Here is a 21,181-nt window from a genome sequence, read left to right as displayed (position 1 = left end):
ATCATAGATGCCTCCAGCTATCTTAGTCTTCTCCTGCCAACCTTGAACGGTCTCCGTGCATGGCGGGTTGGGGAGGTGAATCAGGAGCCCCTGGTACAAACCAAGGAGAATTGTTTGCTCCTCGACGGTATTGACTTTGATGAAGCCAAAGTGCTCACGCGTCAACGGATTCAGCGTCGACAGCTTCTTTGAGTTTCTCTGCGATCATTGTCGCTGCAGATGTCGTAGCAACATCGAGATGCACCAGGCCCTTGTCATCTGACGACCTTTCCTCATTTTTTCCTGTCAGCGCCATTGTAGGCACTGTCTGCTGTTAATGAGCATTCACGGCCAAGGTAGTATGGAACGAACCCCCTTCCAAGAGCTGCTTCGGCACGGACCTTGGCCAGGCTTATGTTAACCAGCCGAGCTCGACGTAAATTGGGGTTTGTAACTCCATCAGGGCCGACAGTGCTCGTGCTCTTCGGACCTACTTCTCTTGGAGGAGAGACAGCCTTTGTCGTGTTTAAAAGATGTCAGCAAGCATTAGAGCTGGATTTTGATGGTCTGACTTCGCTTGACTGCCCTGGGTCTCGGCTTTGGCTCAACCAGACGTCCGGGCTTCCTCCTCAGTTTCGGTTGGCTTGGTGTAGGCGGAAGACGCAGTGGCTGGAGGCATTTCATGAAGTCCGGCTTCCCTTCTAGCTTTACCTTTGAGTCGCCCATTAGGAACTTTCTTTTGAAAAGTTGCCATCTTCGCGTCCCTGACGGCGCTGATCTCGATCCATTTTTGCAGTGGCCTAGTCTACTTATCCTTAATGACGACGACCTCAAACAACCTCCCAGATCCGGTTTCCTTATCTCTTGTCCCCCTCTAACTTCATAGCTTGCTTCCGGTTCTCGTACACTTTCCTGAATCAGCTTGAAATAGCTCACAAGTTGTCCCTGCTTTGCATACTTTCTGCCTTGTTTTTGGGCTCAGAAGAGCCTGCATAAGCCCGTCTTCGTTCCGTCAGTACAGCTATGGCTCTACAAGAAATCGCAGAAGACTCACTTCTTGCTATCGCTGACGAGCATTTTTGGCATGAGCTTTGCAAGATATGGGTTCGTCTTTGCGGCTTCCATCATCCTGTATCAATGTTTGAAGTGCTTCATGGTGACGCCGGTTCAGCTCACTTTGAATGATCGCCGACTACAATGATGCCAGCCGGCCCAGAAGCACCGCACTCGGCATTCATCTTCTTTTGCATGTTTTTGCTCGTAGTGGTTGCTTAATTCAATCGTCTGGGTGTAGTAGTCGGTGATTGTTGATGACGGAATATGCTGAACAATATGAGAGGTGAAGAAATGAAGGCTATTGAACAGGGCAGGTAATCTGCTAACAAGGTCAGGTTCTCGTCTGAATGCAGAAGTGAATGTAGAATGGACAGCGGCTTTCCAAATGCCAGCAGGAATTGTGTGCTTCAAGATTGATTTGTGAGCTAAAGAGAAGACTTCGATTCTTTTTCGGACACCTTTCTCAGAATATCACACTACAGTCTTTGAATGGGGTGGATTGCTTCAAAGCCTACTTTATATACTGTCTGTCTTGAACGTTTTTACAACCTACGATGGTTGGCTTTGAAAACACTGGCAGCAATAGAAATTAATGACTGAAAAACACGAATCCTATGCTGAGTTGAAGTCAAAGGCAAAGGTCAGAGGGCGAGTCTCCTCCACCAATGCATAGGGAATAATACAGTAGGCCATGTAGAGAGAGCTCAAGAAGCCGCGAGTATTTTCGAACTACTCAACCTTACTCAACAGGACATCGAGTACAAGAGTAGGCCTAGTGTGCGTAAGCAACGTACTTGACAACCGACACCGCTTCAGTAATCTGCCTACACTTCTACTTCAAAGGAAAATACATATCTAACGCCGTTTCTGCTGCTCAATCCTACCTCCGCTTTCTAAAACAACTTTTCAACCGAGTAGCGTCTTGCCCTCGAATTGCCACGACCGCATGAGGTAGCACAACTCAACTCACCCACCACCTTCACCCATATATCCTCTCCACGACCTTCACACACAACAATGGCCGACCTCCCTCGCACCAGCACGAATCACCCCTCAACCACCTCTTCCCACCCCCGCGCATCCCCCTCCGGCTCCACATCCACCCATCCCGCATCCCCCACCTCCACCCCCCGAACCCTCCGCATAGGAACTCGCTCCTCCGCCCTCGCCCTCGCGCAAGTGGCACTCTTCACCGACCTCCTCCGGACCTCCCACCCAACCCTCTCGACCACCACACACCCAACGTCTACATCTCTCGGCGACACGAACAAATCGACAGACCTCCACACTCTAGCCTCGACCGGGAAATCGTTATGGACGGAGGATCTGGAACAGGAGCTGCGGGAGCGGCGGGTGGACGTGATCGTACACTCGCTGAAGGACGTGCCCACGAAGCTACCCCCGGGGTGCGTGTGCGCCGCCGTGGGCGCGAGGGAGGAGGCCCGGGATGCCGTGGTGATGAGCGCGGCGAGGCGGGGGGAGGGGTGGAGGGGGTTGGGCGACTTGCGGGAGGGAGGGGTGGTGGGCACGTGCTCGGTGCGGCGGGCGGCGATGATCCGGAGGACGTACCCTCATCTCGTGATCAAAGACGTGCGGGGAAACGTGGGCACCCGGATCCGCAAGCTCGACGACGCCGCTGGAGGATTCGACGCCCTCGTCCTCGCCGGTGCCGGCGTGCAGAGGCTGGGCATGGGGGAAAGGATCAGCGGCTGGCTGGGGAGCGAGGAGGGGGTTCTGTATGCGGTTGGGCAGGGTGCGATCGGTGTGGAGTGGAGGGAAGGCGATGAGTGGATCGAAGGCATCTTGGCGGAGGCGGAGGAGAGGGTAGGGAAGGCGGGGAGGAGGGTGAGGTGGGAGTGTGTAGGGGAACGGTCCCTGCTCCGGGTGCTCGAAGGCGGCTGCTCGGTTCCGGTGGGCGTGGAGTGTGTTTGGGAGGAAGGGGGACTGCAGGAAGGGGGACTGCAGGAAGGGGACGGTAGGGGAACAGACGCAGTGGTTGAGCAGGCGGATAAACACCACAACGGTTACGAACAAGATGACGCCCTTCCCGAAGGTCCTGACCCCGAACGAAAAGGGTATGGCGGTATATTGATCATGCGAGCCATGGTCGTCAGCCTGGATGGGAAAGAGTGCGTTGAAGGGACGAGGCGGCATTATGTCAGCTCTGATGCAGAGGCGGAGGAGTGTGGGTGGCGGATGGCACAAGAGTTGGTGGAGAAAGGGGCTGGGGAGATACTCAAGAAGATCACGCTGAACAGGGACATGATCAGGGGCCAGGATGGTGCTTGATCGGTAGGGAATCAGCGTAAGGCGATTAGTCCCATTACATGAGTGTGTCCCAAGCATCCATATTTCCCGTCTCTCAACGATACCGTCCAGCGATAGCGCTCTCCTTCCGAGCCTGCTCGTCCAAGGAAAAAACCCCGACCCGTCACCATCCCCCTTCCACCACCCCTTCACCCTCGGCTCCAGCACCCTACAAACCGTGCCCGGCCATAAAGTTGATGACGGGCTGCAGAGGGCAGAACGGAGCACAATACATCGGCTCTCTCACAACCGTCTGTGGACCCTCGCACGCTACTTTCTTGTCTCCAGCGTCTGTTCGCAGAACACTAGCACCGTGTCGGTCGTCCAACCGCAGGCTTCGTGTTGGTATATGGTACGGGAATAGTGGCACATGGTGGCGGCGGCGATCGATGGAGCGCAGGGAGAGAATTGTCTGCGAGGAGAACCGACAGGAGGGAGAGAGAGAGAGAGAGAGCGAAAGATGTGGAAATGGACCCCAAGACCGGTGATCCGAATCTGGGTCGCAGGTACGCCAATCCTTCCGTATGGACACACTTCCTTCCTCCAACGCGTGAAAGACAACCCGTCCGATCCCAACAACACTACCGCAAAGCCGCCGCTCAGAGCGGTAGTCCGCAGTCCTTCCTTTCTACATACACAAAGACAGACAGACAGACAGGCCGTCAAGATCCCCCGAAGCCAGGCCCCTTTCTGTTCCGCAACCGTACGGAGCAGGACCCCGGGGCCGCGTAGATCGGAGGCGATGCGTCACGACAGAGCACGGATGCCGCTTCTACGACCGACTGCGCGGGAGGCGGGCGGAAAGTCGCTGGGACGAGGCTATGTACCTTACTGACGCTCTCCGAGAGGGGAGGGTCGGGGCGGTCGAGATCTTTGAAACGGGGCAGCTGGCGCTGTTACGGAGATGGGGTTCTGCGGCTTGGGAAGGAGGTGATTTTCGAACCGAGACCGTTCGTTGGATGTTCTTGGAGTGTTGGGGATGATTCTGTTTTTGCGTGTCTGCTCGTTGGCTCTGATGAAATCGTTCAACGAGTAGAAGGTGTGCTGCATTACAACGCTAGAGAGAAGAAGAGTCTATGTGATGGTTCGTCCATCAACGGCTCGGGGACCGGAGCAAGGTCTCAAAGTACAGTGTATCGAGAACATGAAAGAAGAATCATCCGCCACCGAAGCCTGTCTTCAACCTCCCTCTCATTCCCTACTGACGTCTCTACCGAAAAGAGACGACTTGACCCAGTCCACGCAGACTAGCAGTCGGTTTCTCCAGCTAAAGCACATGTTCACGTAGGCACTTTTCCAGAACCTTCAGATATGGTCAGTAACAGTAAAGGCCCAGGGGATTGGGATTCCAGGACTCACCAGTAAGTGATTGTTCCACCGCTCGCAAAGTTCCCACTCAACCAGCTGATATCCGCTACCGCCTTGTCGTGCCCAATGTACGCCAGACTGCCCTGGTGACTGTACTCAAACGGCCCAATCTGTTTCACGCGTCTCAATGATTTCTGCAGCGTTTTGATCTGGTCGAAGATCTGTGTGCGTTGGTCCCCGGAAGCCTTGGCTTGCGCTTCAGATAAGCTTGCAAGCTCATTGTTGATGGTGTCGGTTTTGGCGAGGGAGTTGAAGAGGCGGGCTAGGAAGGCTCCTTCTTGGGAGGCGACTTGGGCGGTGGGAGCGTAATTAGCGATGGCGCAGTCGCCGACAGCCCAGACGTTCTCGGTTCCGTTGACAACAAGATATTCGTTCACTGCGAGGCCACGGCGTGAGTCCTTCTGCGCCGGGATCTGGGACATGAGATCTTTGACAACAGGGCGAAGTGCATTGCCAGTAGCCCACACCAGCAAACCATACGGCATGATCTCCTTCTCTTTTGTGCCATCGGGCTTGGTATATTCGGCTTCAATGGTCTTGTCGGTGACATTCTTGACCATGGTCTTAGTGCGGATTGTGATGGATTCCTCCTTGAAGGACTTCTCGGTATAATCGATCAGCTGCTTGGAGAACATAGGAAGGACGTTAGGCAGGGCTTCGACTAGGGTGACGTGAAAGTTATCGACGATCTCGGGAACCCATTTCTTAAGATCTTGCTCAAAGAAGTCTTGCAATTCCCCAGCAAATTCGACGCCTGTTGGGCCGCCTCCCACAACAACCATATGTAGCAGGCGTTTTCGCTCCTCAGGTGATTGGTCTTTGAAGCTGGCAGTCTCAACACAGTCCATGATCCTCTTGCGGATCTGCTGCGCATCGCCGACTTCTTTCAGAAAGCATGAATGTTCCCTGACGCCTGGTATACCGAAGGTAGCATTTTCCGCACCCACCCCAACAACTAGCATATCGAATGGCACTTCTGTGGACATCACGTCACCCTTGATCTCAGACTCATCGTTTATGTAAACGACTTTTTTTGCATAGTCGACCTTGGTAGCTTCAGCTTCGTAGTATTTGACCGTAGCTTGCTTGTGCCGCAGTATGTTCCGGATTGGCTCCATGATGGATCGATGCTCTATGGTTCCGGTCGTACACGATGGGAGTAAGGGGGTGAAGAGGAAATAGTTTCGCGGGGAGATGACGATGACATTGTAGTTCTCAGTGTCTGTCATGTAGCGTTAGAATTGGATAGATAGGCGAAGTCGGGGGGGACATGCCTATGTTTTTGAGCAGAGATACGGCGCCCCATCCAGTGCCTTAAACTCGTCAATGGCTATGACCCACCCTCCTATTGATAAACCATACCTAGAATGACTAAAGTTTTCTTCGTAGGATCGGCCTCGAGCTGCTCTGAAGGCGTCCGTAGCAGGTAGATAGTGTAGCCCAGATATCCAACGCTGCCAATCGCTCCCAGGTAGACTGCCCTCCATAACCATCTTAGAGTTATCCTGCTTCTTCTGAAGTACTTTTGCGGTTTCGTGTCGGCATATGATCTTCTGAAGGACTGCTGTAATGATGACCTCCGGCACTGTGAGATGGATGATCTGATTAGAGCGCGTGACTGATGCAGGGTGGTGGAGCGAGTGGTCAGGCTACGCCGAGCTGTTATAGCAAATGTTGAAGCTCCTTTCTGGTGGATTAGCCTCAGTAGAGGCCTCATGGCTGGATTTGTCGCCATGAAGGGTGGTGAAGGAAGGGGAAACAAGCTGAGAAGAAATTGCTTTGCAAGGGGAGCTTTTTTTCCAGCTTGGATTCAGCCCTATGGATTTTGCAGAGATAAGATAAAGTACGCCTCGGTGAAATCTCATGTCAGTCCAAAAACAGTTCCGCAGCCGAATCGGGCTATTGTAAAAGTTTTGTGCTATAAGAATGCTACCTATACATATATCGACAGTGGAATGTTCCTTCGATATACAAACCGCTGAAAAAATGCCACAAGAATTCTATCTTCCCATTGCTTTAACATGTACGCCATACTTCATATACTCCTTGGCTACCCAAGCCATGTCCTCCATATTCAGAAATGCATTCATTCATCGAGTTCATGCTGTTCATTGCGGGTCATTGGGTGAATGGCTGCCCTAAAGGCAACCAGGTTCGCCGCTCGTCCATGCTCCTATTGATCCGCCCACCCGGGGTGAGAGGCAGCTCCATCCTCGTCCCAGGCGATAAAGTACCCGACCGGTCTTCATCCTCGCCAACCTCGTCCGCCAACCGCGAAAAGTAGTCTGCCAACCCACTTCTTGGGTCGCCATCGACAAGGGTCTCATAGTTTGGCGGTGGGGTCATTAATGGCGGCGGTGGATCGTCATCTTCGAAAGGAGGTGGGTTAAACGAAGGGTTGCGCAGTAGATGCATCGGTCTGATCTGACCCGAATTGGGATCGTGCACATGTGCCGCTTGAGGTCTAGTCAAGCTGGCTGGTGCAGGAGCGCTGTTGACGCTTGAGGAGGAGTCATTGTTGCCTTCTTGGCGAAGACTATTGAGGGATGGTAGGAGTGACGAAGGAGAGTTTCGGCGCCTTGGGGCACCAGGACACCCACACGAAGAATGCTCTGTAAGTAATGTAGTTGATTCTGGCGAAGTGTAGGCGGGAAGAGCAATGTTCGCTTGGGTGGCACGACAAGACAGGATATGGAATGGCGAGTCGATCGAGATTTCGAAATGCCTTCGTTTTGTGGGGTCGGCAACATCGGGCTTCGATAATCTCATGACAATCTGTACACGTCAAAATCAGTGGGAGAAGTTTCAACAACATATTATGAGACGAACCTTGATCCAGTGATGGACCTGAATACCGTGGTAGGTAGTATCAAAATTAAGTCTCGAAAGCTTGTCTCGTTCCTTCATGTTGTGACAGCTCGGTAGTTGTACGTTAAACTCCATCTCTGTTGGGCCGACATTGTGCTCGCCTTCCAGGTTGCCCAGTAGGTTGTTGGTGTCCCGAGGGACATTCTCATCACCTCTTGCCGCAGCTGCTCGTCCATCATACGCCACTCCACCACCGGCAGTAATACGTACTGAGCTGCCTGGGTAGGCACTGCTGCTGGGCGCGTCTGCTCTTTTCTCAAACAGTTGGATTTTCCGCGTTGGCTCTAGTCGATGGACCCGCTTGTTGGTAGTGTAATACTGAATATTCTCGGTCACAAAGACCTTGATACGATGACATTGAACCTTTGCTAGTGGTGTGAGCTTGAAAGCGATTGGCACCTGAGAGCCGAGTGGGAACGATTTCCCAGAAATGACAATGTCGTAGTGTAGCTGGTCCTCCCAGTTCCTCGAAATGGCAATAGGCTCAACCTGCTCCAGAGACCCTTCTGCTGGAGCGCGGATCAAGGTGACTTCTTTGGACCCCACAAGGTTCGCTCTGAAAGCCCCAGCTCTTTCAACAGTGGCCTCTAATTCGTACTTGACTGAACCGAGATCGACAGATATTGTCTCTGGAAGGCGAGAGTCGATAGGCAGCTCGAAATTGTAGCTGTAATCCCCGGGAGTGAACATGCGATAGCCCTTCTGGGCAACACTTGAGCCACCATTGGCTCTGTCGTCTCTACCAAAACTTCTTGACTGGACGACTGCTAACGACAGCTTCTTCGCGTCCTTGGCGCTTAAATTGTTGTTCGCTGACTTCCGATGAAGCGTCTCAAGAGAGGAATCTGTGACACCAATTTCAGTGGTTGTTGTTGACGGGCCCTTGAGTGGTTTGACATGATCTGCCCCGGAACCGTATTCTGCTGTCTGAAATTGTGCGTTGAAAAAAGGCCATGTATGGTTCATGATGCTTTCCCTATCCTTGAACTCGGTCTTCCGTGGTGGAATACCTAAAATTACGCAATTAGACCTATGCCGTATATGCAAGATAAGTGTGCATGGAGCCTCACCCTCTGGCCATTCTGTTTCAGCTCGACCTCGGAAAGCCAATGATATTGTCTTGATTTTAGCACTTTTCGACACCCTTAAGTGAAAGGTTCCTCTAAGCATTGTCGTTGTCTGATTCCCCAACTCGGACTGGTCCATCCCTTGTAGAAAGAGGACTGGTTCCGCCAATGCGATTGATAGGGAAACGCCGTTACCTGATGCTATCGGCTTCTCCATCCCCATATTGGGTATGGTAGCGACACTGCTGCCATTGCTAGAGAGTGAGTTCGCGGAGTCCCTCCGTACATCTTGAACAAGCGAAGGCCGATGAATCATTCCACTGATCGGTCCACCTACCGTGGAGGTAGGTCTCACACTTCCCCTCCTGGCCTCGTCAGCAGATGTCATGGCTGCTCCACTGAACAGGTTTGTAGAAGTAGGGTGGCGAGTAGATATGGATGACAGTGGCTTTGTTGCAGGTGACGACCAGGAATGCAAAAGCCGTTTCGCTTGATCTTTTGACTTGACCAGAGTATTCCCTGCAAAGCTTTCCCAAATGCGCTTTGTGCTAGGATTGGATACGCGAAAATCCGTGGATATTCGCGAGAATTGAAACAATTGGTGTCGGGAGGCTTGAGACCGAAGGTAGCTCAATGGAGGTCCGTCAATCTGGGCACAATGGCTAGGAGGGCGATAATAAAGGCGGCCGCGGCGGGATTTGAGCTCTAGGTAGCCTGTCATGACGAATCTCACAAGTCAGTGAAGGTGAAGGCATACACTTGTAGAATGAATCAAGGTAATGGACTTGAAGACCCATTGAAAGCAAAACAGGGAGAATGCCAATTCCCAAAAGAGATGGATGTGGGGGCAAGAACAAATTTGTTGTACGTACGGAATGTCTCGGACCTACAGGCAAGGGGCATACACAGCAAGTGCGAGTCGCTACAGGTCCAGGTATGCACGGGCTCTGCTCTTTCCAGGGGCGGGTATCTGCTTTAAAGGCGTTTCAAGGCTGCGAACACTCTGGACGAAGGCGGATTGACGCGGAAGGAAGCAATTGTCATGGGAGGATCCAAGGCTCCGGTCTTGTTGTTGAATTGCAGGAGGAGTGCAGGAATGGCTAGGGACTGTTACTTGAAGCTATGGGGAAAAGCAGGTTCTCGGCATCGGCAGGGTGAAGAGAAATCCCAGGATTTTAGATGATGCGTGTCATTGATGACATTCGAGAGATTTAAATGGCACAGCTGTCTCTTGGAATCATATTACACTCGATTGAAAGAAGTTTGGAGGAAGGAATCTTTAAGAAGGAGAGGTCGGGATGCTACCTCCATGCAGTTGTTATGGGAAAATAGAAATGCATGACTTTGGCCTTTGCTGCGGTGAGGTCACTCACATGCTCAGATCAGACCGTCACAGCCGACGAAGGCTTTCGGGAGCCACGGGCAGAAAGTCAACTCTAATCCAGATGTTGATGATTGATGATTGATGATTATGATTGATGGAACACTAGGTAGAGAGGATGGAGTCTCTACTTATAAAGCTTTACTTTACATGACTGGCAGAACACTGCATCCGACGCAGAAGAACCCCGCACTCTTCTCTACTACGAATACAAACCATTATACAGTCTATCCGTACGTTACCAACCACGTATTACCCGCAATTCTTTCTCCAACTGATTTGTATCAGCAGAACAAGCTTTCAAAATACGAGTGCACGAAATAAACAAAAATAAACAAGTCTGACAAGAGGAGTAAAGGAGGATCAGCAGAATGCAGTATAGTACAAGTATCATCTGGTGATTGTGGGCCACGCGTAAGGTAGGTAGTTCTAGAATACTTTATCGCCAGAAGGTCGCCGAGCTTTCAACCAAGCTTTGATTAAAAGGGGCTCTTTCTATGCATCTAAAGTACCGTAGGTACCTGTAGTTACCCCTAAGGGTGTTTTGTGGGCATGATCGAGGTGATCTCATCAACGCCCTCCGTCAGGCCGTCGACTCACGGAAAACCAACCAGTCCCATAGCAGTGGCGAAGGATGCCCATTGTCTGATATCCTGCACGTTGGACTTATTCCCACCTTGCCAATTCATGTCGGAATAAAAGTATAAACTCATTGTACCGTAGAAGAACAAGCTACACCTACCGTACTCGTGGTAAGATTGCCATGCGCAATATCTGGCACGTGACTTCGTTTCGCGCGTAAACTTCGGTCGAGCTTCAACGCGCTTCTCCGCTTCACCATGATGAGAATCTAGCAGCATATCTTGCGACTTCAACGACAATGCAGGGAACGCAATGATTTTACTCCATGTGGACTCGCAAATATGGCAGACACTCAATTGCCCCTGCTTGGGGTTATCATATGCTGCACATCCATTGAACCAGAAAGGCGCGTAAGTGAATCTGACCTCTCAGCAGCTGCATCACCAGCCATAAGAGGGAGGGTCGCTGCTTTTCTTGCTAATAACTTCAATCTCTCAAATAGTCACAGTTGGCGGTAATCGCGTCCCAGATGGGCGCCATTCACAAATTCGACCTCACATCCGACGTGACCCACCTAATCGTTGGCGACACTGACACCCCAAAGTACAAGTTCGTTGCAAAGGAACGGCCTGACGTTAGATGCCTTTTACCGAGCTGGGTCGACGCTGTACGAGCATCATGGATGGAGGGCGGGGAAACCGATACTCTCGCTCTTGAGCTTGCACACAGACTGCCTACTTTGATGGGGCTTAGGATTTGCGTTACTGGATTCGATGATTGTACGTATGAAGACTGCGCATTAGGTGAAATTACAAAAGCTGACTCTCACCACAGTGGTATACCGCAAGGGGCTAGAAGATCTCATCAACGACAACGGCGGCGATTACCGAGGAGACCTTACAAAGGACGTCACACATCTCATCGCGAAGGTGGCATCAGGCGCAAAGTACGGTTACGCAGGTCAGTGGGGTATCAAAACGGTTTCCGTCGAATGGTTGGAGCAGAGTCTTGAGAGGGGCATGATCCTGGAAGAAGGTCTATACGATCTACTGCTTCCAGCTTCAGAGCGTGGCAGAAATGCTTGGATACGGAAATCCTTTTCGACAACTTCCTTGGGGAAACGAGCGCGAGACGAGGAGATCATCCCGCCAAACGCAAGGAAACTGAGAAGGACGGCGAGCGCGAGGCTGAGCAGTCACAATGATGGATTGTGGAGCGAGATCAATGGTGGAGAGCTTAAGGTTGAAGAGATTAAGGCGAACGCGTGGGGTGAACCTCAGAGAGAGACACTTGATCACCGCAAGTCTCCAGACGCTGCGCAAGCAAAGGTGTCCGTTTGCGGCCAGATAGCTGCTGGCTACCATGCTTTGGAAAGAAGCCAATCCGTGGCCAACCTGTCGTCCACTCTATGCAAAGCTCCACAACAGGAAGGCCTGTTCCGTGCGAAGACATTCTTGCTTCGTGGTTTTGACGGAAAGAAGGTATGCAACATCCCATTCCTTATACAGTCTGGGGATGATAATTAGCTAGACTGCCATACTCGAGGAGCACTTGCGTTCACATGGGGCCGAGATCATCGACGACGCTTCCCAATTACCTCCCGCACCCAAAGATGGTGCCCCTAGAAACGCCTATATTCTGATTCCCCATACAAGCTCTGACCCCGACTCACCCTCAATATCTGAGAACGAACATCAGCCAGTGCTGGTGACAGATATGTGGGTTGAGAGGTGCCTGTACCGAAAGCAATTTGAAGAGCCTCAAGCAAGTGTGACGAACACACCCTTCCGGCACTTTCCCATTGCAGGCTTCGAAGACTTCACAATTTGCTCCACTAGTTTCCAGGGCATAGATCTGCCGCACATGGTTAAAGCCGTCAAGTTGATGGGCGCCACTTACGATGAATTCCTTACTCCCAAAGCGTCCGTCCTATTGTGCAATGCGATGACCCCTGGACACGAAAAGTTGCTCTACGCCCAACTCTGGGGTATTCCCGCAGTGAAAGCAGAGTGGCTGTGGGTTTGTATCCGAAGAGGCGAGTCTATCCCATTTGGACCGTATCTCATCCAGCCACTTCGAGATCCGAATCAAATACCGAGAAGAGCGGAGGCTCCAATTCCCCAGGACAAATCCGCCATATCTCGCAAGAGTGAGAAGAGCTCAGAAAGAACAGATATGATATCGAAAACACCCACCAAGCTATCATTGCCATCTGACGGAGAGAACAAACATCTAATGAAAGACACACCCAGCTCCAGTGAACAGATTCATGTCGTTCAACCGAAACCCGGGTCGACCACGAGACCATCGGGCATCAATCACATCAGACTACCAGACACGAAGACGACTAACGACACTACCATGACAGCCCACATCAACATCGACGATGATTCTTCGCATACTTTACGCCCCGCATCGGGTCCTCTCCACGAAATCTCCCCCAACACCTCTCAGAGCAAACGATCCACCTCACCGGAGAAACTACCTCAACCGTCCGCATCCGCAGAGCAAATGCCGTCACCCCAGAAACCGGATCCTACCTCGTCGTCCTCCCTCGGACCTGCCATCTCATCCCTCCTGGCTCACCACCAGCGCGCCTCCACGAACCCTGGACCATCAGCGTCTTCCTCGTCAGAACAGCCACGCCTATACCGCCGCCGGCGGCAGCTCCTCGGCCGGGCACCATCCAATCTCTCATCCCACAGCATCAACCTCTCCCGCGCCAGCAGCGTTGATACGATGAACACCGACGGTCTTGGCACCCCACTCGAATCATCAAACACGACCAAATTCGACAAAAATAGGAACACTCACGGTAATAATGGAGCAGATATCAAACCCATCTGGAGCGCGCACCAAGAAGATCCGGACCGCGAAGAGGCGCCATTGCAAATGACGCAATTGGGCTATGAAGATGAGACGGTGAAAGCGTGGAGGGAGAGAGTGGATGTGAAGATGGGCGTGGGTCATGGGAAAGCCAAAGGCAAGGGAACGCCGGGGAAAGGGAAACCTAGAGATGTCGCGGCTGGGGGATTGGGCATCAGTACGAGGACGAGGTTGGCTAGCGGGCGATGAGATCACAGGGTTTGGATAGACGATGAGAGTGTGCACGGGGGTTAAGTTTGGACAGCGTACGGAGCTCTCCGTCAGAGAGCCTGGTTTGGATGTAAGGCTTTCTTCATGTAGAGGACAGCTTTGGATGTGCTGTCACATCAAAAGATGCAATGGCCCCAACAACAATACTTTCTCCATCGTTCGAGAATGAAATCCGACTCTGAACCTTGCGGAACCCTGTCCATCGTGAGCATCGCATCGCAGTAGAGCTCCCAACCTCCTCCGTGCATTCCCTGCTGTTCTTCCGACAGCTTGAGGCCCACTGATCAAACCACCCCCCCCCCCCCCAACCCCCAGCATCGCCGTTGTTGACAGCAGAGAAGCGATCCCGGGCTTTTCAAGCTCCACTATCACCGCGGCAAGGCCCGTTGGATAAGGGCTTGTGACATTCCAGACGTATGCAAAACGTGGGCTTCAAAACGGCCAACGTTCCACACTGGTTTCTTTGTGCTAGAGCTCGTCGGTCGAATCGGTAGCTCTGGATAAACTTTCCGGATGTCACCAAATGCTTCCGGACAGACTTGTGGAATCATGCATCTGGACGCGATTCCAGAGCCGCCGACAGGAGGAAAGGGCGAATGATCCCAAAAGCTCACTCCGCTGGAAGGTTTGGTTTTTGCTGAAGACATTGCAGTATATCCAATTGCGTTTATGAGAGGCTGTATCGTCATGCTTGGAGAAAGAGTATCACCAAAGGCCGTCTTGACAGCATCCCCTCGTTGACTTCATCGAGGCGGCGGTGCATAAGTCATCCCCTCGGGAGCTACGTATGCCCCTGTAGCCGGGCCGGCGTGCCTCCGTATAAGCTCCTCTCGTTCACGGACTTCTCTCTCGTCTTGCATGATGACGCAGCAGCAACAACAGCAAGCTTTCAGACAGTCTGTGCCGAAGCTGCCTTCGAGGTGGTATAGCTTCCTTATGCGGGTCCGTTGAATCGCTGCGAGTAATGATTGAAACCCACATCCGAAAGACATGAGCGCGCAAGAGCCATTGCAACTCTCATAGCCTAGCATATCCGTAGGATCTTGTTTCTGCGCGCGTCGAGATAGGCGGTACATGGTCTTTCCGTAGACCATGCAGGGACATATGATGCCCATGCAGCACACGGTATCAGGTTCGCACAGGCCGGTTCTCCAATGCGGGTCTATTGCAGCATTCGGATGCGAGACTTGGCCCGGACGGTGGGTTTCCGATCCACCATTCGGCCCAAAAAGGGAATCTGGATTGTAGATTTCCCGCTTCGTTTCTGGCGCAGCGGGTGAACTTTGGGTCGGAGGGCTGTTGCTGGTCGGAGGCGCTGCAAAATGCGGTGGTGCTTCATGTGTCTTGATTGGTATAGGTCCCGGCGACTGCGGCTCTGCAACAACTCGGGGCTGTGGGGCCTGTTGCGCTGGCGCCTCTTCTGTGCAGGGAGCGATGCTCGGAGGTTGTTGCGCCTGTTGCTGCGCTGGTTGTTCCTCTTTATATGGTGCAAAGAAAGCCGGATGCATCTCCTGCGGACTCTGCGCCTGCGCCTTCTGATCTGGTATAGGCGAAGTCATAGCTCCCTGTGATCCCTGCTGGTAGGCTGGCAGACCTCTGGTCGGTGACACTGGGCTGATCGGTGACTCATCAATCACAGAGTTCGTAGGACTGGAGAATTGGTGATATGGTTGGAAGGTGGGCCTCTGCATCTCGACAGGTGTATCCATGAATGAGTAGCGATTAGAGTCACTGTTGCTTGTCTGAAGCGGCGGGGTTGCTCTTGCTTGGTTTCCTCGCGCTGCTGGCGCCATGGATCTTTGGTTGCCTGAGGCCATTGCGATAGCTCTGTTCTATGAGTAATCTGTATATGCTGGCTTATGCGATCCCAGTCCTCTCGGTCTTGACGCCAGCGCAAGAAGTCCAAAATTGGTGCTCTCAGCCCAGAAGAGGGGGTTTGGGTGCCGCAGGTAGGTATGTTGCGGTAGACCAGTTGTAGCAATTGGGTCTGACTCATGCGTGCAGCTTGCTCTTGGAGCGCGTCGAGGTCATAATAACTGTCCTATTGCGTCTGTGTCAAGTATGTCGTGTATGGCAGGTATGTTCGGTCGCAAAGAGAGGGGTGATGACAATCTTACGTGGAGAGTGCCGCCATTCGGAGACATTATTGTGTCGCATACGCGCTGGCGCCCAGCTCTGGGGCCAACGGGACTTTGGCAAAACCGTTTGGGACGGCGCCGCCGAAGTGATGGGTGCGGAGATTTCTAATTGGTTGGTGCAGAGTTTCAAGCACAATGACGAACATGGCACCAATGGGGATACAGTAAGCGCCCAGATTACGAGTACGCAGCTCGGAGGCTCGGTTACAGTCGCCTCGCCTGGAAATTGGTATGGAATCATATACCGTAAAACACATCGAAGGAGTCAAGGACCTGTGCCATCATCTTTATTAACGATAATCTACGTAGATTAATCTAGAGAGCATTCACAATCACCACAAGCGCTCATGGATTTCTATCTTGCTTTTACTGTGCACTGCCTCAAGCGCCCAGTCAACGAGGAATGTAGAACGCAGAACAAGTTTCTAAAGGATTCCTTCCACATGCGTCGCCCTCAGCTACGACGAATGCTCCAGAATCTCTCGATCTGTTCTCCCAACCGTCCTCTTGACCTCCTATCTATCCCGTTCTTTCTACTTCATTCGCTTCTTCGGTTGAGGTCTCGAGGATATCCAAAGTTGGCTAGATGACTCTGCTACGGTCCTGGGCAGAATAGCTTTCTCGTGGAGTGAGGAACAACATCGAACAAGGGGTCCATTGCGGTCTTGGACGAGGGCAGCATGACAGTAAAACCGAATGGTGCCCAGGGTGTCTCTGAGTGGAAACGAAGTCGATTAGTATTATGCTGACATATGTCCAGCCACCTTCAGAATGGTCATTTCGCATTATTTCGTCCTGTATTGGCCGTAGTGCTAATGCTGTGCAAAATGCCTCGATCTATGGGTATCCTTGTGACGCCTTAGACAAATGACCGCGATTGACTCCGTGTGATGCGGAAATGAAGAACGACACGGTCAGAGCCCAGCTCTCGCGTCAATACTGGGCGTCATGAAGGGTATAAGTTCCCTTTAGGTATCGCCACGAATGCGACTGTAAGTGGAATAGTAATCAGAAGCGCCCATGCCTCCGCCTGACGTATCATACGATTTTGAATGCTTTTCAGTCCATTCTCCTGCACGGGGATCCTTCTCTCAAACAATTTCCTCCACCAGGCCTTCCGCGAATAATGGTCCACCCAAGGTTCATCACCGTAGTCATTCGCCGGCCCAAACACCTCCATCTTGACCGGCCATTTCGACTTGGTGCTTTCGTAGTTTATGAAATTGATATCCAAGCCTTTGAGCATTGCTTCGTCGTCATCATTTGTGTAGTCTTTCGTTTCCCATGCGTGGTATTGCCGAGTGTGCATTCTGTGCAGAAGGACACAAAGACCTTGAGAGGCTGCTATGATATTGGTGGTACCAAACCACCATTCGAAAGCAGCAAAGATACGCCACCAGCGCGAGTACTTCGAAAGGGTGAGGGCTATGGCAATGGCAAATCCTATCAGAATGTTCATGATGGCGAAGGCACGGAGAGCGACGGTCCATTGTCTGTTACCATTGCAGATGGACCATCGGACGAAGTTCGGATGAGACTGATTCCGTAATGTTGAATCGAGCATTCTCTTGACTAATGTAAGAGCCGAGGGGTGGGTGGTGTGCTCAAGAGCCTGGAGAACGGTAGCACGATCGTTGTGAGAGAGGTTCAGCTCTCGTGGGCTGCCTGGAGCGATGTAATGGTTGACGATCCTATTGATTTCGGAGCGAAACGGCTGGTTCTGAGGCGATACCTGCCACTGCTGTGGAGCGAACTTCTCACGGCTGTGCTTGACCGGCGGGCTTATTGGCGACATGCCAAACTTCACCGAATCCAGTGTCTGGCTATGATCATCTGCATAACCCTCTGATTGATCCCCCTCCCACGTGGAGCCATTCGAAATGTCCTCGCTGTGCATATCGATCTCCTTTGCGACGAGAGGAGTCGAGCCCTTCACTGACATTTGGGTGCTTGGTCTGCACGCGGATTGCGAGGGACCATTTTTCCACGGCGGTGAGAGCTCTTTTTCTGACTTGGGGGCATTGCGAAATCGCTGGAAATAGTCCACCATCCAAAGATAGAATTGGAGATTTTCGGCATCACGTGTCACGTAGGTGAGGTAGTCGAGGAAATCTTGCAAGCTGCATGGAGGCAAGCACTTGTTACATATGACGTTCTCGAAGGACAGCTCCGGGGGGATGGCAGCAGCGCTACAATCCTGGGGGGTCCCTCCCTTACGTGAGCACTCTGCGAGAGGTCCATTGTGTCGCAAGACGTATTCAGGGCGTTTATAGAAGAGAATTGACATGGTGGAGGGCAATCGAACATCATCAAGACCGCATGTTGTGACGATCGAATTTACAGATCGCTATCTGAATACCTGAAGCTCCAAAGTAAGAAGAGCAGAGACGGTGCGATGATCAATAAGGCAGGAAGTTGACGTCAAGCTTCCAGGATGATGAATGTTGGGTACAGGCAGAGCCGAAGGACGTGCGGAGAGTTGAGAAACAGTTGTGGTAGATGAGAGAAAGAGAGAGGGTGGAGAGGAAAGGATTGCAGGATCTGAGGCAAGGATCATAGTCATCGGATCTCTTGTGGTTCCGAGCCAATTAGCAGTAGTTGGAATTAGGAGGTTGGATACTGTTGGCTTTGGTGCCAGTTGCCAATTGCCACCGTGATCTGCGGAGATTGGAAGCAACTGCAGACGGAGAAAGAATTTTTAAACTTTAAAGGTTAGCTTTTCCATGCCCTGCAGCTACCCACATGGCCAGACGTCCGGAGAACTGGATGCAAATGCAGATGTGCGCTAGAAGGCATGATTGACGCTCCTGCTATTTGATTGGCTTTTCGGCCCGGCAAGGCCGAGAATAGCGCCGTGGCTTGGCTGCGGCGGGAAAGCCTCGGTCTTGCGTAATGACTACTCGTATAATCCAGAAGTGAGTTCTTTGATAGAGTGAGGACACCAATAGATTAACCGATATTCAGCTAAGTGGAAGGATTTATTCGTGTCCTCGCTCTATCAAAGAACTCACTTCTGGATTGTACGAGTAAAGTAATGAGACCTTGAATCTGACTTGGCCGTTCCGTGTCTCCTTTGAGTACCTCTCCACCGGCACCAAGTGTTGACTCAATTGCGATCGAATGGTCATCACTTGTGCCTGTGACTTGGAAGTGACTTGCACGCAGCTTTGCCGTCTGATCTAATATAATTGTATATTTTATCATGTGCGTTTTCAACTTCCCTGCTTCACTGCTTCCTCATACTATGTCCAACTCCCAGAAAGAGGGTTTGCTAGAAAAGGATTGTGAGACTCAACGCTTCAACAACGGGTCTGATCAGCAGGGGGATCTGACACCCAACGGAACACATGATCAGCGTTGGAATCGTCGGCTGTGCTTGACTTGCAGATTTCAGGCCACCAGAAAGTAACCACAGGGAAGCACAAATGGCATGGATGTCACTGTAAAGCTTCTGAACTACAATGTTGAGGAACCAGGTAAAGCGAAATCATTCAACAATGGGTTCACAACGACATGAACTCGTGGAAGTGGGAGATCCAATCAAACGAGGTATTTCCGAAGGTGGAGCATGTACGGAAGCTAAGAGTCGATGATAGGTATGGATCGAAAAGGCTTAGCTCACAGATATTCAGGATGTAGAAAAAAAGTGACGAAACATGAAGGCTGGAATCCTGGCGGACAAACTTGGAACCTTCTATGCTCAGGCATAGGAGATGTCTGAAACGTCAGTGACCGGACGAGAGTATGCTCTCAGTAAGGCATTGTGATCCTGTCCAAGGCTTCATTATATACGTAGTCTATATCGTCGTGACTGTGCGTACGCGGATGTAAACCGTGCAGCAGCATGGTAGCTCGATATGTTGATGGGAATTCCATTCTTAATGCAAGGCCTACTTGACCAGGGAAACACACGCAGGAACGTCCGCGAAAGGCGAGGATAATCAGTAAGCATTGCTTCCGGATGTTCCAGAGGCCAATCGCTTTTGTGATGTACAGTCTATCCACGCTTGGTAAAGAAGCTGAAGTTCTTCTCTTGGTGGCAAGGTCATGAACCTCTCGCTTCTTTGTTCTCAGCCTAACGAACGTTGATCAGCAAGGGCTCTCAACCTCCTGAAAGAGGTATTATCGACCTTCTCAGCGCTGTGGTCTTTGCGGGTCCACTGTTCCTTTGCTCTTGGCTGTCTCGGGACCGCCTATGGCTCATTAGCATTCAAACAGCTAGCTATCCTACTGGGTTTTGCTTTAATACCTTCGCCTTTGGTGCTCTTTTCAGGGTCCTCGGCAATGTTGGTGGAGTGTTTGGTGTCGGTGTTTGAAAGTCCTTCCTGCTTTCCCGATTGTGTGCCCATGTCTCCAGCAGATTTGGATGGAGCAGCCTAATCTAATGTTAGCACAATGGCCATCCTGAAGGCGCCACATAAGGTGCAATTGATACCATGTCTTTGTCACTCGGGTCCTGTTCTGGCTCTTGAGCCTCGCCTTCTTTCCCACCATAGTGACTCTCGATTCTCTTCTTATTGAACCCCTTCGCATCTGGAATATGCTTTCGTGTGTCGCCTTGCTCGTTTTCTCTGGTGCCACCGCTAGTAGCGCCCTTGAACTGTACACCTTCCACATCTTGACCTCCCTCCTTCTCGTGTATGGTGTTCTCTGAATCTTCATGATCTGAGGTATTGGGAGTATCCTTCTCTCCACCCTCACTACCTGAGTCGTCGGATTTGTCTTCATCTTCCTCGCCTTCTTTTGATTCTTGCTCGCCGCCTTCACTTTGATCCTCTCCAGACTCTCCACCTTCACTCGAAGTGCCTTCCTCACCGCCTTCACCTTCTCCGCCGTGCTCATCGTGATCGTCATGTCCTCCGTGTCCGTGCTTTTCAGGATGTTGAAACCTCTCAATTTGAGGCTGCATCAGGTAATATACTGATGGTACGGTGACAACTATAGATGCGATGGCCCTGTACTTCGAGATCAGCCTTTTGCCCGTGTTTCGGATACATTGAGTAGTTCCAATGCCTCGGTAAGAAAAGGCTCGAGAATCGTAGCTGGCAAAAATGCTGATGCGGCATCAGAACGGGACATGGGCATACCAAGGTAGGTCTCCTGCCAGCATCGAGGATTGTTGACTAGAGTGACCTCCATCACTAGCATATGTACGTCGTTGGACCGGTCGCCATGTTCGAGAGGGTCTAGTAGCTCGTGCAGATTGGGCGAACAGTCTCGAAGTCCAACGAGAGGAAGCTTTGGCGATGACCATTCTGGCAAATCGGGAACTGGTAGGCTGTGTTGAGGTAGGACAAGGAAAATGCGCAGGAAGAGACCTTTGTCTCGCTCAAAAAGGG

The 21,181-nt window shown here is 51.7% G+C and overlaps 9 protein-coding genes across 9 annotated transcripts; 3 read left to right on the top strand and 6 right to left on the bottom strand.

Annotated features, from left to right (window-relative positions):
* Positions 1-154: 154 nt before the first annotated feature.
* On the bottom strand, positions 155-733 carry HO133_001444 (uncharacterized protein; the record flags this gene model as incomplete). Its single annotated transcript, XM_037292374.1, has 2 exons — positions 155-266; positions 594-733. 2 exons carry the CDS (start codon positions 731-733, stop codon positions 155-157), a joined length of 252 nt encoding a protein of 83 aa, XP_037151793.1.
* A 1,319-nt stretch (positions 734-2,052) lies between these two features.
* HO133_001443 (uncharacterized protein) lies at positions 2,053-3,324 on the top strand (the record flags this gene model as incomplete). The annotated part of the gene is made up of 1 exon (XM_037292373.1): positions 2,053-3,324. The coding sequence occupies one exon, from the start codon at positions 2,053-2,055 to the stop codon at positions 3,322-3,324; it is 1,272 nt and encodes a 423-aa protein (XP_037151792.1).
* Positions 3,325-3,362: 38 nt separating this feature from the next.
* HO133_001442 (uncharacterized protein) lies at positions 3,363-4,074 on the top strand (the record flags this gene model as incomplete). The annotated part of the gene is made up of 2 exons (XM_037292372.1): positions 3,363-3,657; positions 3,707-4,074. 2 exons carry the CDS (start codon positions 3,363-3,365, stop codon positions 4,072-4,074), a joined length of 663 nt encoding a protein of 220 aa, XP_037151791.1.
* A 459-nt stretch (positions 4,075-4,533) lies between these two features.
* On the bottom strand, positions 4,534-6,445 carry HO133_001441 (uncharacterized protein; the record flags this gene model as incomplete). The annotated part of the gene is made up of 4 exons (XM_037292371.1): positions 4,534-4,645; positions 4,702-5,932; positions 5,985-6,023; positions 6,073-6,445. The coding sequence occupies 4 exons, from the start codon at positions 6,443-6,445 to the stop codon at positions 4,534-4,536; spliced, it is 1,755 nt and encodes a 584-aa protein (XP_037151790.1).
* A 383-nt stretch (positions 6,446-6,828) lies between these two features.
* HO133_001440 (uncharacterized protein) lies at positions 6,829-9,366 on the bottom strand (the record flags this gene model as incomplete). Its single annotated transcript, XM_037292370.1, has 3 exons — positions 6,829-7,485; positions 7,540-8,588; positions 8,649-9,366. 3 exons carry the CDS (start codon positions 9,364-9,366, stop codon positions 6,829-6,831), a joined length of 2,424 nt encoding a protein of 807 aa, XP_037151789.1.
* A 1,583-nt stretch (positions 9,367-10,949) lies between these two features.
* HO133_001439 (uncharacterized protein) lies at positions 10,950-13,683 on the top strand (the record flags this gene model as incomplete). Its single annotated transcript, XM_037292369.1, has 4 exons — positions 10,950-11,018; positions 11,111-11,387; positions 11,443-12,089; positions 12,139-13,683. 4 exons carry the CDS (start codon positions 10,950-10,952, stop codon positions 13,681-13,683), a joined length of 2,538 nt encoding a protein of 845 aa, XP_037151788.1.
* A 764-nt stretch (positions 13,684-14,447) lies between these two features.
* Positions 14,448-15,521, bottom strand: HO133_001438 (uncharacterized protein; the record flags this gene model as incomplete). The annotated part of the gene is made up of 1 exon (XM_037292368.1): positions 14,448-15,521. One exon carries the CDS (start codon positions 15,519-15,521, stop codon positions 14,448-14,450), a length of 1,074 nt encoding a protein of 357 aa, XP_037151787.1.
* A 1,267-nt stretch (positions 15,522-16,788) lies between these two features.
* Positions 16,789-18,129, bottom strand: HO133_001437 (uncharacterized protein; the record flags this gene model as incomplete). The annotated part of the gene is made up of 1 exon (XM_037292367.1): positions 16,789-18,129. One exon carries the CDS (start codon positions 18,127-18,129, stop codon positions 16,789-16,791), a length of 1,341 nt encoding a protein of 446 aa, XP_037151786.1.
* Positions 18,130-20,035: 1,906 nt separating this feature from the next.
* HO133_001436 (uncharacterized protein) lies at positions 20,036-20,981 on the bottom strand (the record flags this gene model as incomplete). Its single annotated transcript, XM_037292366.1, has 3 exons — positions 20,036-20,218; positions 20,278-20,745; positions 20,838-20,981. 3 exons carry the CDS (start codon positions 20,979-20,981, stop codon positions 20,036-20,038), a joined length of 795 nt encoding a protein of 264 aa, XP_037151785.1.
* Between the last annotated feature and the right edge of the window lie 200 nt (positions 20,982-21,181).

This window comes from Letharia lupina, assembly GCF_014066315.1.
Source record: "Letharia lupina isolate WasteWater1 chromosome Unknown contig_12, whole genome shotgun sequence".
In the NCBI taxonomy this organism is placed as follows: domain Eukaryota; kingdom Fungi; phylum Ascomycota; class Lecanoromycetes; order Lecanorales; family Parmeliaceae; genus Letharia; species Letharia lupina.
Note: the sequence above shows the minus strand (reverse complement) of the source record. Positions and strands in the feature narration are given on the sequence as shown.